General features: G+C 42.1%; 1 protein-coding gene and 1 long non-coding RNA gene across 3 annotated transcripts in view; one reads left to right on the top strand and one right to left on the bottom strand.

The window, feature by feature from the left end:
* Positions 1–8,441, bottom strand: part of LOC115598010 — a 50,635-nt gene extending 42,194 nt beyond the window's left edge. Inside the window, exons 1-2 of the long non-coding RNA XR_003987317.1 lie at positions 8,397–8,441; positions 2,587–2,627 (exon numbers count right to left, since the gene is read on the bottom strand). This is a non-coding gene — a long non-coding RNA (uncharacterized LOC115598010). The remainder of the gene's footprint in view (positions 1–2,586; positions 2,628–8,396) is intronic.
* NUDT4 (nudix hydrolase 4) overlaps positions 7,678–18,138 on the top strand; it is a 28,195-nt gene continuing 17,734 nt past the window's right edge. The window contains exon 1 of one of the 2 annotated variants that reach the window (XM_030446571.1): positions 7,678–8,102. In XM_030446571.1, coding sequence (XP_030302431.1) covers positions 8,004–8,102 — 99 coding nt within the window. In that variant the 5' untranslated portion in view covers positions 7,678–8,003. The remainder of the gene's footprint in view (positions 8,103–18,138) is intronic. The other variant, XM_030446582.1, reaches the window with a different exon arrangement.

Here is an 18,138-nt window from a genome sequence, read left to right as displayed (position 1 = left end):
AGCTCCAGGCTGGGCAGGCACAGAGTGGCTGAGAGCAGCCAGGCAGAAAGGGACCTGGGAGACTGGATTGACAGGAAGCTGAACATGAGCCAGCAGTGTGCCCAGGTGGCCAAGAAGGCCAATGGCATCCTGGCCTGTATCAGGAACAGTGTGGCCAGCAGGTCCAAGGAAGTGATTCTGCCCCTGTACTCAGCACTGGTGAGGCCACACCTCGGGTACTGTGTCCAGTTCTGGGCCCCTCAGTTCAGGAAGGAGATTGAGGTCCTGGAGCAGGTCCAAAGGAGGGCAAACAGGCTGGTGAAGGGACTCGAGCACAGACCCTATGAGGAGAGGCTGAGGTAGCTGGGGCTGTTCAGCCTGGAGAAGAGGAGGCTCAGGGGAGACCTCATCACTCTCTACAACTCCCTGAAAGGAGGGTGTAGCCAGGTGGGGGTTGGTCTCTTTTGCCAGACAACTTTCAACAAGACAAGAGGGCATGGTCTCAAGTTGTGCCAGGGGAAGTTTAGGTTAGATATTAGAAAGAATTTCTTTACGGAGAGGGTGATCAAGCATTGGAATGGGCTGCCCAGGGAAGTAGTGGATTCTCCATCCCTGGAGATATTTAAAAAGAGACTGGATGTGGCACTCAGTGCCATGGTCTAGCAACCGCAATGGTGGTTCAAGGGTTGGACTCGATGATCTCTGAGGTCCCTTCCAACCCAGCCAATTCTATGATTCTATGATTCTGTGATTACAAACAGCAAATAACTATATCCTCTAGAATACATATTTAGTAACAGTAGCTAAACCACAATCTGAAACAAAACCACTGAAATAAAAGTTATATTATCAAGTGCCACTGTGATTTCTCTCCAAAGCTGGTAACACATTTAGTCATTGTATACCCTCTTTAAAATCAGAGCAAAGATCAGCTTGTATGTCCAGGTGTTTTAAAGCGGCCCATAATCTTGGGCTACTTTACACTCCTGTAATGGGCCATACAGATTATAATAACTATGATTAAAAATCGGTGGGATACCTATTATGTGTCTACTCCACCCATATTGACTGGTACATCTATCTTTTGTAAAGGTTGCTTTGTATAAGAAAGGTTAAACCTGATTAAACAAACCAGGGTCAAAAGCCAACATTTTGGAATGAAGCCTTCAGATGAAAACAGTGAGAGGAACATTCAGTAGCTTTTATCATTTTCTCTAACACCACACCTTTTTCCAGTAACTTGGTTGAAGCCTGCAGTGTAACAGCACTCAAAACACTGTTCAGAGATTTAAAAAATCACTTTGTCTACTAGCAAGATTTACCTTTGAAATTAAACCAGACATAAGAGTAAAATTTAACCACTGTGTAATATTTAGACAGATTTACCTTTAATAATGATCTCAAGTATTTTTCCTGAACTCACAGCTACACAAAATAGCTTCCATTCCTATTTAGCACAGCTCCTCACAGAGCTTAGTTTGGCTAAGCCTCCAATGTTTTTCTGCCCCAGATTAGTATGTTTTTCTACACAGTCAAAAAAAATGTGCATTATCATACAAGCTCTTCTATTAGTTTTATATAGTGTCATATCAGAAATAGACTGGCTCTAATAGCCAGTAACCTGGCTACACAAACATACCAAAATAAACATAGTACATTACCTGTTCTGCGAGGCTTGAGTACCAAGTCTAGCCAAGCAGACTTCCACTAGATTAGGAAGGAGGATTGCTTAACTAGCCATCTATCCTTCCATTTTTGATGCATCTACTAATCATACAATGCAACTACCATGTTATTATTAACCTGGCTTCTAAGAGATAGGATCTGCCAGAAAGTACTGCATGCTTTTAAGATAATCCCACTATAAACTCTTTCCCTGTCCTCACTACTGGAAAACACACTCCACGGTAGGTTCAGCCAAACAGAGCAAGTGCCCATCTCTCAGCAACCCAGTTCACAGTCCCATTTACTCTGTACCTTAAACTAAGACTGGAGCAGATGATATGTGGTACAGAGTAGCTGCAGCTGCTGCTATAGAAGTTACAACATCTTAACCGTGAGTAGCTGTCCAAAAAAATTCAGGTACTTTCTCAGTTTTGAGTCAGTGATGTTCTGTTTTCCCAAGCAGACAAACTTCTCAAAACATAGACATATTTTACCCTATTTTATTTAGGAAACTGAACAAGGAAAAATGAAGAGCCTACTAATAATAATACAGTCTTCATGGAGGCACACATAAGTCTGACTGTTTCCAGGTAGAGCAGGATTTTACTGCTATCATTGGAAGACATAAATTTATCACAAGCTTCATATAAACTCTCCAAACTATATCTGCTTACACCAAAAATAGTCTACTTACAGAACAAAATCAAAACTCAAATAACAAGAGTATGCTGGCAATTAATTCATAACCAAGGAGGAGAAAATACTTAAAACTCAATTATGAAATGCACTGTTCACGGGAAGAGTATTTATGAATGTAAAACTAAACAATAGGACATTCCACTAACAAACCCCTACAAGCTAAGGAGCTTAAACCCAAGTTCAGGACTACATGATTTCACAGAGAATCTGAACTACATAACCATCATCCTAATTCATACTTACTTACTTCATGAAGTCTGACAAAATCCTCAGGGTTTGAGGTTCTCTCTATGATAAAAACAAAAGAATTTTGCATCATTTAAAAATTCTTCAGGTAGTTTTATCAAAATTCAGTATTGTTAATCCAGCTTTATTTTAGAAGTCAAATAAAACATGCTAAACAGTTTTGTAAAATACTACTTTTTCTATTTTGCTAAAGGAACTTCCATTTTAAGCAAATCCAAATGAAAACCAACCCACTGAATCCATAAAAGCACACAAAAACGTACAATACTCTTATTTACTATATAAAAATAAAGATACTCAGGTGACTACATTAAATAAGCATAGCTGTATTCAATTCCCTTTCATTCCCTAGTGACTATAATTTCTCCCCATTTGTAAGCATTTAATGCAAAGGAACATCTTTACAGGGAAGGTCACTCTTACCAAGCATCAAAACAATTCTAACTATACTTCTTCATAAAGGGCAAGACTGTAAAACCAGATTGGCAGACAGTAACCATGTAATTACATACAAATCATGTAAGTTGTTCAGCACTAACAAATTACAGGAAAATATATTTGTGGGCAGCTGTAGCAGAGGTCTTGATGTACCTGAAAATAAGGGAGCCCTGCGGATGATGACTGCAACTATTGCTATAGAGAGCATGCACACATATTCTCTTTAAAGTGCATTTTACAGTGGATTCAGGTGGTGATCTGATGGAAAAGACAGTGTGGAACTTAGAATATAAAAGATGCTTTATGCAGAAGTATGATTTAGAAATAAGTAAGTGTTCCGTTTTTTAACTTAGCTCTCTCTGTTCAGTGTTTACCAGAAGAGGGTGTGCATAATTTGGCAAGATTTTGGCATATTTTTTGGCAGTTAAAAGTATTGTAAGACTAATGCTGGCACTTTCATACCTGCTAAATCATTAGAAAGATGACATACTAAGTCTGTAGGGAAGTTAGTTTGGCACTGTTCTCATTTGCTTCCTTACAGCTAACCAGAGGAGTATAAAATCGCAGGAGAATCACTGCTCCCTCCTACTGTGTCTTGAGGGGAGTAAATCACCTTAAATAAAAACTAAACTGATTAATACTTACCTTTTCCACATACCAAACCTTCTTATACTCAAACAGGTTTAAGATTTTTATTCTAGGTTTGGGAAAGGTTGTCAGCCCTTGTCAATCTCAACGCTGCAATTACCATAAGTTCTGCTGAGATGCCAACTGGGCCCAGAGCTGCAGGCAGCCTTTCAGCAGGCTACAATGCAGCTGAATGAGGATTTACTGTTCTGAAAGCCCACACAATTCAGCACTAGAGGAATGCATTCCCAACACGCTGTTCAGTCCTGAACTTTTGGGTATTTGTGCTGGTTAAACTGTTGAATACCAAAGAAATGTTACAACCATGACAGAACAAATTATCATCTGAGAATGATGATAACTAAAGACACCGGTTTCCCTAATACAATTAATTTGATGTCCTATTTGCAGATAAGGAAAATGGGTATCTAAGTATCTATTTCTCTTCAGAGCAAATGTAGAGGACTGAAAGTACCTCCAAAGCAAATATTTCATTTTTATTAGCCATAATAAACTAAGAATGGAAAAGAAAGTTACATAAAACTTGCAAGAGCATAGTTATTGAACACAGCAGTTTCTAATCTTGGCAATAAATGTAGCTGAAGGGAACTGGAAAATCTAATTACTCTTTGAATTTTAAAACCTGTTTCTTTCTTCTCAAGGAAAAGAAAATTGCTCTCTTGCATTTGAGCAGACTTCACTCAAAGTGTAACTACAGTTGTTTTCGTCTAAACACAGAAATTTTTCCTTTAAAAATTTTTTTAAAACTTCCTTTAAAGTGTCTTTGTATTGTGCATTGTCTACTTGTCTCTGGTACTCAAGGTACCAACAGTTACTTCACAATTACTATTGCTGTAGTGCAAAATCCAGAGACAGTCTTCATAAATAAACAAGCAAAACCCCCACCTTATGTATAAAACACCAGTGCAGCAGTTCCTTTTATCAATATATCCCATGCAATAGTAACGTGATACCCAGTATTTATACACTGCATTAACAAAATGCATCATGACAAAGCTGCTACAAATATGAATGCGATAGCATTGTAAATGTTAATTATTTACTGGTGATTTGCCTGTGTCACTTACAGTTGTTGCTTATATAGGCAGATCACACAACTTTAGACTTATAACACCAAAACCTTAAAAAAACAAACAAATAAATCTTGAAGATTCAAGCCTTGTGATGAGTCTAAAAGGCCATTTAAGAATTCAATCTCCAAACGAAAAAATACCATTTCTGGCATTTTTTAAAAAGGCAGCATAACTTAAAACAAAACCCCTTCAGACCAAAAAACCGAAACATCCTTCCACTTCACTTTTTAGGACTCATCTGTCATTATCTTTTAGCATTTTTCCATATTCACGAAGTTGAGATTCTTCTAGTTTGTAAAATAAAAGCCTAATTACATATAGGCAGAAGTCAGTTCTTCCATGAAAACGAAGAGAGAAACAATGAATTTAAAAAGCATTGGTGCTGCTATTCTGCTTGAGGATATATGGACTAGAAAATGTTAACTACAACCAGCCTGCTGGCTGGGTTGTCTCTTGGAGCTCTCTTACAGCCCTTACTTCTGTGATACGTGACAAAGAAACCACCAAGTTTCACAAGAGAGATAGGATTTGTGTGTTGTGTTCTGATTTGGCAGTCAAATGTTTTATTTGGTTTTGGGGGTGGGAGGGATGAGTTGTACAACAGTGGAAAGAAAACCTGGCCTAAACTCATCTGATCTTTGGACACTGTACTCGTTAAGTATAAATCCTACTTTTGAACTTCCTCCAATTGCGTGAGAGGTGAAGTCTCCCAAACAAAACAATAAAAAGACATAATTCAGGAGAAGACTGAAAAGGTAAACTCTGAAATAGTAGATCAGGGAACACCTCAAAGCAAAATGAACTCTGTCATAATGGTCTAGTACGAAAAGTGGAAAGATTTTTTTTTCTCTATATGCACAACATGAATGCACATCTATGCTGTTTGCAAAGATGGATCTTTAAAATTACATGGGAATATGGCAAAGGTAGCTACACGTAAAATTTTTAAAATGTTGATGCAGTTACTAACTGTGCAATCTCAATTTCTAGACCTTAAGTTTCATTACACCATGCCACACCTCCTTTTCTGTATTGCAGATGTTACAAATACAAGCATCAAAACCATGCTTTTATTGCTCAGCATTCTCAAAGGTTTCAGATGTCAACCCTTTAAACTTTGAACTAAAAATTTCAGATAGTAATTGGGAATTTTCCCTTCCCTCACAAAAAAAAAAAAAGTATTTTGACTAGAGATCCGTTAAGTATAGTACTAAAATTGTATGTAGCCTGAGGCCCAAGTGATGACAGATAGCCACAAATGAAATCTGGATCTGCACTGTCTGAGGAGAAAAAGAAATCTAACCTGCCAGTCCATTTGGTAAGCGGCAAAAATGGCAGAGGCCTTCTTAAGAAAATTACTCTTATACAAGTAATTGATGTACAAAAGCAAATTAAATCTCTTAACCTTTGGGTGTTATAACCTGAACAAAATAATAGATTTCAGTGCAATTATGCTTTCCCTCCTTTTGCTTCCGTGATTTTGCAGTGTGATACTGCACTGATTCATTGCACTTAGTTCATGCTCTGAAGAACAGAAGGTCCAAATTTCACTAAGATTCAGGGTAACCAGTGATGAGGAGCCAGCTTCCTTTCAACGCATGCCACAAAAAAACAGGTGAGAAGTCTGACTTGATACAGATAAACTAGTTTATAAAAAAAAGAAAAACCAAGCGACCAAACAAACCATGGAAAAAAGCACACAAGAAAAAAAAACTTAGGATGAAAAAAAAAGGTGTTCTGGAACAAGAAACAAGTAGAATATAAGTTTAAGGCACATTGGTGCACTCTAAGAGCACACAGGAGCCTAGATTTAGCAAAAGTAAAAAGTTTATGAAACAGTTTGGATGGGTAATTTCTACAAGTATGTGAGTACACCCTACCTTCCATCTGCCAACACCACTAAACAATCTTACACACGCAAGAAGCGAGTGCTTTGATGACTACACGAAATCATCAGCTTCCAGGGGCACTGAAAAGCATAGCATTTTCTTGCTTCAGTTCTGGGTTGTTTTGCAGGAGTTTTTTTGATGATCATGGAAACTCCTGGGCTTTCATCCTCCTACATTATAATAAAGGTGTGCGGATAGCAGAGCCTTTCTTAGCCTGTCACCAGCATTTGGGAAGGCCTTGTGTCCATCTTTATCTCCTACATAATGTTATTACATAAACAAAAACCATGGCATACACCGCCTGTTCTCCCAGCCTGCATACACCAGCATCTTCTAAAAACACGGCTATGTCAAGAAGTGATTGACTGCTAAAGCCGCACTCTTAACTACGGTACTCCAGCCACGCAAACTCTCCATCTCCTGGAGGTGAATGGACCCCTGCCTCGCCTTCGATGCCGGGCTCCCAGCCACGGAGGCAGCCGCATCCCTCCCGCGTTCGCAGAGCCCCCCTGGACAAAGCCCCAACGCGGCTGCACCGGCGCCTGCGGCAGCCCCCTTGGGCCGGGTGGTGCAGCACCGCGGCCGGTGGCTGCAGCCCCGCCTCTCGCCCCACGGGGACACCCCGCAACCCCCTGTGACAACCCTACCCCCACCACCTCCGCGGAGCCATCGCGGCCGGTGGGACACCGGGGCCTGACCCCCAACAACCCTGCCGCAACCCGGGCCGGCTCGAATCATCCCACGGGTCGGAAGAGGGGAGGGGGGAAAGAACGATCTTCGCTTCACCCCCCCCCCGACCACCGGCCCTGCTCCCTTCAGGGGCCGGGAATGCCCCACCCCCGGCGGGGGGTGACTAAGCACCACGGCCGCCGCGCCGTGACCGCCCTTTTACCTCCCCTCCCGCCCGCCGGCCCCGCCTCTGCCCCCCCCTTCCCTCCCTCCCTGCCTCCCGCTCTCCCCGCCTGGCGCCTGCGCGCTGCGTGGCGGCGGGCGCGGGCGCAGGAATGTGCGTTACACTTAAATAGTGGGCGCAGGGGCGGCCGCCGCGGCGCTGGGGGCCGGCGGGCGGGCACGGGGCGGCGACGGCGGTTCAGGGGCTGAGCCGGGCTGAGCCGAGCCGAGCGGGGCGAGGAGGGAGCCTCCATGGCGCGGCGCGTCTCCCGGAGTGGTGGCAGCAACAGCAGCAGCGACGCGGTGCTGCTGTGACAGGAGCTTGGCAGCCGGGACCGGCTTTTCTCCTGCCCCTCTGCCCAGCCGGGGACCCACGCCGGCGTCCCGGGGGGCGCGGCGGCGCTCGGAGAGTGGAGCCGTGGCAGCGGCGGCAGCGACAGCGGCGGCCGGGGGCAGCCGGCGTATCACCGCCTCTATGATGAAATTCAAACCGAACCAGACGCGGACGTACGACCGGGAGGGCTACAAGAAGCGGGCGGCGTGCCTCTGCTTCCGCAGCGAGCGGGAGGACGAGGTGAGCCCGCCGAGCCGCCGCGCACGTGGGGCGGGAGGCAACGGCTCCGACCCGACCGGTCCTCCCGTTCCGCTTCTCTGGGCCCGCCGGTGCCGCGGCTCTTTGTCTTGACCGGGGGTACCCTGGCCCCTTCCGGGGACAATCCCCCCCCCACCCCCCCTCTCCGCACACCGAGCGGTGCCCCCGCTCTCTCCCCCGCTTCGAGATGGGGGAGGAGGCGACGCGTGCGGACCCCAGTCCCGCAACCTGGGTTGGGGCGGCGGCGGCGGCCGCTGTTACCGGGCCGGTTCGTACCGTGGCGGGCGCGGCTTTCGCCCACCATCTTGGGGCGGCGGGGCGCGGGCCCACGTGCGCGGCGCCGTCCTTTGTGCGCGGCGGCGGGCGGTGCCCCGCGGTGGGACCGGGGCGGGGGGGAGCGGGGGGTGGGGTGGCGGTCGGGCCCCGTCTGGTGCCCCGGGGGTATCCTTTGTGTGCCCCGAACGCGCCGAAGATCGGCTCCTGTGTAATGGCGCATAGAGGGCAGGGCTGGTGTTGCCCTGTCATACTTCGGGTGGGATAAAAAAAAGAAGCATCTCGTGTTTGAAAACCCTACTTTTCTCATCAAGAGAATAATTAAAAAAAAATTGGGCGGGGAGCTCGAGGGAAGGTGCGGGGGGGAGAGGGGGGGGCGGAGGTGTTGCGGTTTTAGTTGTAGAGAGTAGCGCTGAGCCGGGGTTTTGTGTTGCAGCAGAATCGGGAGGTGGCAACAAAGTTGTCCTATATTCCGAGCCAAGGTCAATTGCACTGCCCGTTATCTGTAAACTTTGCCGAGGGTTCCATTGCACAACGCGTTTGCAGACTGTCTCAGGCTGGAAGCATACCCTTTCCTGATTCTCGTTTTCATTTTGTTGACTAATAACTATAAAATTTACAAAAGTTAGGGCTTGGGGTTCCCCCCCACACACACCCCTTTATGCTGTAAGAAGCTAGCGTCCTATCCGAGCTAGCTGTGTGGTAAATTTCTTTCTTATTTTCAAAGATCTAATAAGGAATATAATACATTGGGAGAGGCTTGATCGCAAAATATTGATTTTTTGAGTTTGCGCAGAAATTTTGTGTGGTATACAGGTATATGCCATTCCTTCTGGTGTATAAATTCAGCCTTGGGATCACACTGATCAGCTTTTCCTAATCTCATAAAGAAGAAAGGTCCCCAGCAGAAACCTTGCTAGTTTTTTCTTCTGGTCTAGCTTATCTCTGGTTTCAGCAGCACCTCACATACTCTGGTGTGCTTCCCCATGTATGTCTTTTCGGCATTTATTTTTGGATGCCAGTCCAGCTCAGACTTGTTTGGTGTTCAGACAACCTGAGCTGCTGTTAAACCATTCTTGCAGCACTTGTAGTTGGAAATTCATGATTGCGGTCACCTTTGTCAGTAGTTTCCATTCATTCTTCATTTCTTTCTGCAGCTTGCATTCTCTTTCAATTCTGTATCCAAATGAGACCAGTGGCTGCTTCAAAAATTATTTGCACGTAAGGACACTCTCCAAGGCAAAGGATAGTAGCAGAATCAGTGCTGGACCGTGTGAGAAGAGTGGATGGTGACACTTGTGGCACTGGAGTGCTTTGGCATATTGAGGGTGGAGCACATGTATGGCAGGGATGAGGCTGGGCTTCGGTGTTGTGCCAGTAGACAGACTCGAGGGTGAAATTAATGGGACAACACTAAGTCAGATTTGAGACATAGATTAAGCATGCAAAACCAATTCAAATTATTTTCTGATATGTTATTTCCAGAAAAGTGATGGCAGCATTTTGAACTTGCTTAGGTGTTTACCAAGTGTTGACTCCATCTATATCAATGCAGAACATACTTCTTAGAAGTTCGATGCCTGAATGTTGTTTTTGATTACTTTCTATCACTGCACGTTCCCTGAATTGTCTGGATGAGGCTTTCTTCTCTTGGTCTTAATTCTTGTCTTAATATTTCTGTGTTGGTCTAATTCAGACTCCGTGCAAATGTCTTCTGTTTTCTCTAGAGATTGTACTGTTGATTTTCAGCTAACCTACATCTCCAGAGATCTTTAAGAGCAGAGTAACTTCTGTTGTAAAGGAGCACAAAGGCAGTACTTGGGTGACTGGAGGGTGAAGAGGGGAACTGGAAACTGTAGAAACTTTTTTGGGGGGAGGGAAATAAATTACTTTTCAATTACTTTAACCTATGAGGTTATTACCTCATGAGCAAAATCTCTCAGTGTTGAAGAAGAGACAGTAGATAAATGAAAACAATCTTTAGCAATGCTTTTAATTTTAGGAGTCTTAAAACAAGAAATCAAAACCTCAGCTTTTCCTTTTTAACTGGAGATACTGCCTATGAGACTCAGTAGATCATATTCTACTTTTCAGCTGTTTCTATCTGGAGGAATGCATATCTGTAGCATTCTTCTGATACAACACTTGGAATTAACCTGTCTACCTACCTCTGTTCTGACTTTCTGAAAAGCCAATCTATACCCAGATGTGCCTGTGTTTTTGCTTTTTTCCTCCTTTCTTGCACTTAACTCTCTGATGTATCTGTAGTCAGCAGTCATTCTTTTCTTAGTACTTTTTGGTGGACTTTTAAGTCTTAGAGCCTCATCTCCTAAAATTGGTTTTCTGATTTTCTGATCGTCGTGGTAGCTCTTTCATCTTCACTTTCATCCTTTTCTGACAGCCATTTTTTTTTTAATGTGGGCAACAGTTGTGGTTGCTTTAGATGGAATCTTACTGTGTTGAATAAAAGATTGTCAGTGCTTCCCTAGCTATACCAGAAAAAAAATGTTGTGATAGGACCCATCTTTGTCCTGATTGTAAAGCTGTTGTGTGGTTCTCTTAGTGGTATCTTAGTCTAACATTTTGCCACCTCATGAACCTCTCCACTTGTACCAGAAATTCTTAGTGTATTAGGTTCATGGCATGTTCTTAATCAAATCTGGTAGTTCTTCTGCAACTTTGACATGAGATCCCCCATTGATGTAATGACTTATACTGCTTCTTAATTTGGTGACTTAAAAATTTGACTAACAGCTTTATGTGCTCATCACCAATGAAAATCAGGCCAGTGGCTACAACATATATTTCTAACGTTAGTCATAATAGCAAAATCTGCTAGTTATGGCTTCTTGGTCTGTTCCCTGTCCATACTGGACAACTTAAGCTACTGTTGTGGACTTCTTGAAGTCCGTGTTACAGCTGAGTTTTATGGACAGTCAAGCAGCATGTCATTTGAAAAATACTCGTAATAAAGGATGGTTTTGGAAGATTGTGTAGTGTTTCCATTCTTTATTTCTTAATTTGAAACATAGGTGGGCTCCAGAATATTTTTGTGGCATCTCCGCAAACAGTTTTAAATGTAGCTGCTGAACTGGAAAGCTGCTGCTTTCCAGCTATTGTGCCCTGTCTGATTAGATTTACCAACAGTTTTTGCTGCCAGACTTCAAATTGTTGAGTCAGTTCTCTTGGTTGTTACAGGCTGGAAACTGGGCTTGCCTGCAAGTCTTGCAACCTGTCAAAAGCTTCTGCCTTGTCTTGAGAGCTGGTATTGCAGCTGACAGCAGGTGCATGTGAGATGGCTGATGGTTGTCCAGGTGTACCATGGCAAAAATTCTCCCTCCCTGTTTTTCTTATCTTCAAGTGAAGATGCCTACTTAATGCTACATAGCCCATGTTGATTTAGATTTTGTAGCCTTTGTGCCATGATATTCTATGATTTAACTAAAAAACAAACAAACAACTGAGGGAAGCCCAAATAGCCATGTCATGTGGTCAGCTTTGGAAAAAAATGAGTGTTTTAGAAGATGATCTCTTAGACTACTGTCATTTTAAGTGTTAACTTGTTTTGGTCTCTCAGTGCTGTCACTTGGGCAGAAGAGAGAGCAAGATGGCTGGATGAGCTTAAGTGCTGGCTCTTTCTTTTGTTATTCATGGAAATGAAGCAGTAATTGCAGGTACTGCCTGCCCTTTGAAGGAAAAAAACTGCTGGAAATAAAGCAGAAGAAATCCGATGAAAAACGAAGCAGGGCTATGTGGGCATGAAGTGCGTGGGGGCTGCAGGCTTTTTACTTTGAACAAGCAAGAAGCTGTTAGGTGTGCGCAAAAAGCTGATGGTATTCAGCAGACTGGGATGGGCTGGCAGATTAAGCGATGAGGAAACGCAGTTCTGTATTGAGCAACTGGGAGATGTGGATGGCAGGTTTTGGATAAGCCTGCAGGAGAACCTCTTGAGTCCTGTGAGGATCAACTGCTTCCATGGGTTGGAATTGCTTATGCATTCAGTCCTCTGCATTGACTGGCTTTACATAAAACACTGCTGTCTTAGGCTCTGGGGGAGGGTAGGAGAGGAAATTCTCTACCTTTCAAAGCAGAGAAGTAGGCAGGCCTTGAAAGCATCAAGAGCACATCGTAATAGACATACTCTTGCTAGTCATTTGAGTAAGAAAAAGCATTTTAAAAGCTAATTTAATTATATAATTTTTCTTTCATAAATTACATAGTACATTACTAAATTAGCAGTTATTTTTAAGTACCTTGAATATAAAACTCGAGTGTGTACTAATTATTTCGGCATGTGTAGCACTGCTAGATGTAATTGAATATAGTACTGAAAGCCCTACTTTAGTGTTCAGTTGCTAGTGTTGCAGTTGCTAGTGGCAGATCTGAAAAATTGTTTCATATGCAATAAAAGTCTTCAGGCTTTTCAGTTTCTGCTTTTGCCATTTTTGCTTTTCAGCCTTGTACAAGAGATGAAAATAGATGGGAACTGTTTCCTGCTACTGTTGAGACTGTAGTGAGGATAAATGTATTGTCACACGCTTACGGGAAATGTAGACTTTTTTTTTCCTGTTGCAGGGCATACACTTGCATATCTATTATTGCCTCTTGACTTTGAATTAAAAATGATAGGCTCTCAGTATTATCTCTTCTTTTTCTTCTGAGTTTTATTTCTTGGGCTGCAGAACAAAGATTGAAGAAACCCTTGTTTAATTTACCTTGTGTGGGGGTCACTCTTGCACTATTTTTAAGAAATTTTAATGTTCTTCAGTTTCTTAGAGCTGCTGCTTCACATTAGCACTGGTTTTATTAAAGGAAAAAAAGTAAAAAGTAAAGTGTTGGCTGCATTGGTCTAAATAACCTGAAAACTGGAAAGACCTGCTGTAAGGTAACCTGAGCTACAAAGTCAGGGCTCAGAAGTGTCCCCTGGTTACACTGGCGAAATGGGATATTCTAGGAATTACTGTGAAGAAACTTTCATAGCAATGAAATATCTTCTGTACTTAGAATTTTGCATTTGTTTTCTTTTATCCTTTAGTGTCAGCTCTTGGGTGTGCAGACACAGATATCGAGTGCCTTAAAATATAACTTAAAGGGTGTGACTCTCAGGCACTCTTATTTAAGGCTCATGTGCCCTCCAAAGCAGTGTATGGACCTAGCTTCCCCAATACGTTTCAATAAGCACATCAGGCACACTGTGGTTTTTACTTACTGTGTCTCATGTCCCTGCCCTGCTAACAGACAGGAGGAATAATTGACAGAGGATTGTTGCTGCTGATTAGTTTTTCATCAACATTTTCTTTTCAAAATAGCTCTTTATGGTGTGTCACCAGAGACAGCGGGTGCTCATGGTGTAGCCCTGCAGGCTCACATTTGGGTTCTGTAGTGGTTAAGCTTGTGTTACTGTTAAATAAAAGTAATTGAATGTTAGGTTGCTGTGGTAGGATTTATGTCAAGTAACCAACTTAGAAAGCACAAGTGCCTTGTTATCCCTACTTCCACAGAAAAGCAGCTTTCTCCAGGCATTACATATACACCTTGCCTTCATGTTCAGACTTTTTGTTTTTTAACAAACAGCAGCTATTTTCCAGCAGTGAAAACCTGCAAGTTCAGTGAAGCTAGAGGACATTTGGATATACACCACGGCAGGAAGTTTCAGTCTTCTGTCATTTCTCTCCAGATACTAAAATCAGTGAACCATGAGCTATTTTGTATTGCAGAACCTCCATTATTTTTTTACATTACCTGTTGTATTACTTGTCTGTGCCACCCAAATGGATCTAACAAGGTCTATAGTTGTTTTAAATGGGCTGAGGGGAGAAGGAAACATGGCTGCACCTGTCTTACATGAGGCTAAGGTGTCCTGCAACAAAAATATGTTTTGTGTTTTGCCTTGTGTAGAAGATGCAATTGTTTTGAACTGGTAATATTTGTCAGTGTTTAGATACATGAGAAGATAGTCTTCATAGTTCAGTTGCACCATCCTGATTTTACTTAAAGGATTTAAATTTGTGGCTAAGTTTCTGTTTGAATTGCTCCAGTTAACTCAGTGGTGCTCTGAACTTCCAAATTACCAGTTTGTAAAGTAGTGGAGGGGCAGGCTTGCTCAGAAATACATTCAAATCCTAGCTATGTGTATATATATATATACACACATACATATCTCTAAGTAGTATTTGTAGCCATGTTTCCTAAACATCTTTTGTAGATACACAAGTTTGGACCAGAGGTTGATGTGTATTTTTTCCATTCTTGTTTGTAGAACGCTTAAGGAGTTCATTTTAATGAGATGGCTGTCACCAGTTATTCCACCTTGAAGAAAGATGTGTTTGGTTTTGGCCAGCCATTGATTTAATGAAACACTACAGTCTGACTTAGTGCTTGAGCATTTCAGTGGAACCAGTCCTATAAACCATAAATATTTAAAAACAAATTATGTGTTCAAAGACTTACGTTGTGATTTTGTTTGGGTTTTTTTTTTTTTCCCAAGTACCTCAAGGACAAGAAAGGCTAAAAGGTAACTGGTACTTGTCAAGAAGTAACCTTGTCATGTCTTTACCTACAGCTGAATGGTTCTCAAAGGCTTGGATGGAGTTCTTGTTTCTGACAAGTGCTTGGAAACTGATCCCTTAGTCAAACAGATTATGTTGCTGAGTAACCAGTAAAGCCCAGTTCTGCTCAAGATTAGGCAGTGTTTTCAAGTTACAAAGAAATAGGCAGCAATATGAGTTTTAGCTCATCCTGTACCACCTTACGTGTTTTCTCTCTTGGTCTTTATTGGCAGTCATAGGGAAAGAGGGACATACCATAAAGCTGACCGGGGAACTGACCCAGTGTGAGAAGTGGAACTTCTTTTACAGACACTTGTGGGATGTTTCTTGTTTGTTTGCAGGGGTTTTGTAGCCAGAAATCTCCTTTTGCCATATGGCTGGGTGCAAGATTCACACCCTTCCTTGTACCATGAGAGCTGTCTCATTTGATTCTCTGAAGCATACCGAAGTCTAGGGGGAGATCTAATGTTTCAGGTGTCTTGAGTGCTTGTTGACATGAGGAAGTGTGTTCTAACTGATGCACCATAATAGCAAAGTGCTGTTTATTCCCAATATGAACACTTTAGCTGAAGGACAACACAAAGTACTTTAAACAGCTAGAAAAAGGTACTCGAATCTGAGTCACTATAACAGCATGTTAGCCAAATCTGTGAATTTCACATGAAGTAAATCATATAGTAATAGAATTTTAACTGGGGTTAAGCCAAAACTGCTTCTGAAAAAGTCTGATATTCTTCTCCCTATTGCTATACAGCCTTCAAATCAGAAGATCTCTAAGATCTCTATCATTTATAGATCTGATTTTGAAGTATTATAAAAAAGGGTATGAATATATATCTTTATCATCCAGAATGTTAGTAAGGCTGTGCTGATTGATACTCAAGCATCGTTCTGTTCCTTTGAAGAGTGATCATTACTTCAAGTTGGCAGAATATTTCGGACTTTAATATATTGTATAGACAGAATCCGGTTTGCTGAGTTGCTTTCAAGATGCTGTGCTCAATTTAATGAGCATTAGGATTAATGTACTGCTAGTTGTTACACCATTTCTCTGCTGCTCTACTGGTTCCTGTTCAGTGGGACTAAACCTTTTTAACCTCCCTCATAGTTGGGGACTGCTTTTCAGTCTATTGTCTGTAAAATACTCTGCTAGAGGCTCTTGAATTGGCTTAGGCTGATCTGAAATGGGGTGGCTGCAGTCGTGCTTTTCTGCCCCAGTGTTTTTAATCCTGTATGGCAGGGGTACTGCTGAAAACTGGGTTTTAATGGAACAAGCCCATTCTCAGCCAGATCAGCTTCCCAAACTGACTGTGCCAGTATAAGGTAGAAAGTAAAGAATATGCAGCCTTGACTTTAATTAGCTTTTAAAATGCTGTCAGGTCTGATCTCAAGGTTTTATTACTACTCTACAGTAACTTTGTACACATCACATCTCCAGCTTAAAAGTAATTTTGAAAATGACTGCAGTAAAGAGCGAGGACCATAAGGCCTCTACTGAGAATATCTTCAGGAGGTAAAGTATGTTCCTTACTAAATGGTGCCTGTGTGGCATTGCTATGGCACCACTGTATTTTTCATTGAAAACCTCCATTGTATTTTTCAACTTTCTATAGTCCAAAAAGGCACAATGGCATTCTAGGATAAAGATGTCACAGTAACCTATAGAGGAACAGAAAAATTGTTTCAGAACTACTGAAATAAGGCAGTGGTTCTTAAAAATCACAAAAAGTGTTAGATAAAGGAAATCTAGCAGGTGAAAATGTGCTCTGTAACTTGAAATATGTGCTTTTGCCTAGTAAATCATGCAATGAATCCTGCAAATATGGTCCACCTGGCTATTTTAAAAGCTTGATAGCGGTAGTAAAAGATGTTTTTCCTTGCTTCTTGGTAATGTTCCTGTGTTGTGGCATTCAAAGTAGTTTCCCCGTAATTTCAGGAAGCTTCTGAGATGAAAACATTTGGGAGTTTGAAGTGTTAAGGAACAGTGAAATATTTCTGCTAATATTCTTCCCCAAGGATCTTGCTTATGGCTGTGTTCAGACAAACCATAGGGCTCAGCTGGCCCCTTTAGCTTTATTTTGACTGAAGCATCTTTGGCTCCTTCAGGTTCTTGTAACTGATCGACCACATAGGCTGAAGTTCTCCGTGTTGAGTACGAAAAGCTAGACTACATTAACTCCCATCAAATTGCATCCAGTTGTTTTCTTAGAATAAGGGTTTTGGTTTTGCCTTTTCATGTTTCTGATTCCTGTGAAGACATACAGTTCATCTGTTCTCAGTTGTAGCATTCAGACACTTGGTTTTACCCGAGAGGTACCTCTTGCAACCCTTATGATTTTTCCTATACTTTAACCAGTTCAAAACTTCTGAAATTGATCACATGTACTGAGCTTCATAGAGCCTGGGATATATATCCAATGTCTTCCATGCACCTGCCTTATACTTTCCTTCTTTATGTAGTGTTCAGTCCTACACCTGAGCCATGTGGTGGTCTTGGCAACTGAGCCAGATGTGCTCAGAAGTCTTTGGGGAGGGGGGAGAAGGTAGAGGAGTTGATTCCCCTTCTCTTGGAAGTCATTCCTTTTAACTGCAAGTTTTACTATAAAAATGGCAAACTAGGGTATCTCCATCAGGTAAATGAAACAGCTAGTTGTACACTGCTGTTAGATTCATGAGGTTGATGAGAGGGGGAAAATGGTGTGTGCAGAGGGGATGAGAGGAATGGGCGTGCTTAAGCTGGGACAAGAGAGACATCTAATGACTCACTTATGTGGTACTGGAGTGGTACTTCTTCAAGTGTGTGTTTCTCTTTGCAAGTAATACATCTCTTGTGGAAAAATTCCCATCTTGCTGTTGGTTTAATAGTGGCTTCTGCTCCTTTTCATTCATTATATCAACTTGTGGACAGCTCTGCTCTAAGTCAGAGGAGTCCAGCTTTGCGAGTTTGTTCTTTCTAGGGAATTTGCAACCTTAACCTTGCTTCTGAATATAATGTAATCTGATTTTTAATACAACTATTTTTGTGAGCTATAAAGCTCTACAGTTAAGGAAGATATAAAGCAATTGTACTTTGAATAGCCTTAATTTTCTACCTCTTTGAGTGCTTCGCATGGAAAAAATATAGAGGAGTAGCTCTTGGTTGTACTTTATATTACTCTGAACTGTTGCCATTTTAATCTTCCTGAATATATGTCTGC

This window comes from Calypte anna, chromosome 1, assembly GCF_003957555.1.
Source record: "Calypte anna isolate BGI_N300 chromosome 1, bCalAnn1_v1.p, whole genome shotgun sequence".
Classification (NCBI taxonomy): domain Eukaryota; kingdom Metazoa; phylum Chordata; class Aves; order Apodiformes; family Trochilidae; genus Calypte; species Calypte anna.
The sequence above is the reverse complement of the archived record's forward strand: the minus strand, read 5'-3'. Positions and strand labels throughout refer to the sequence as shown.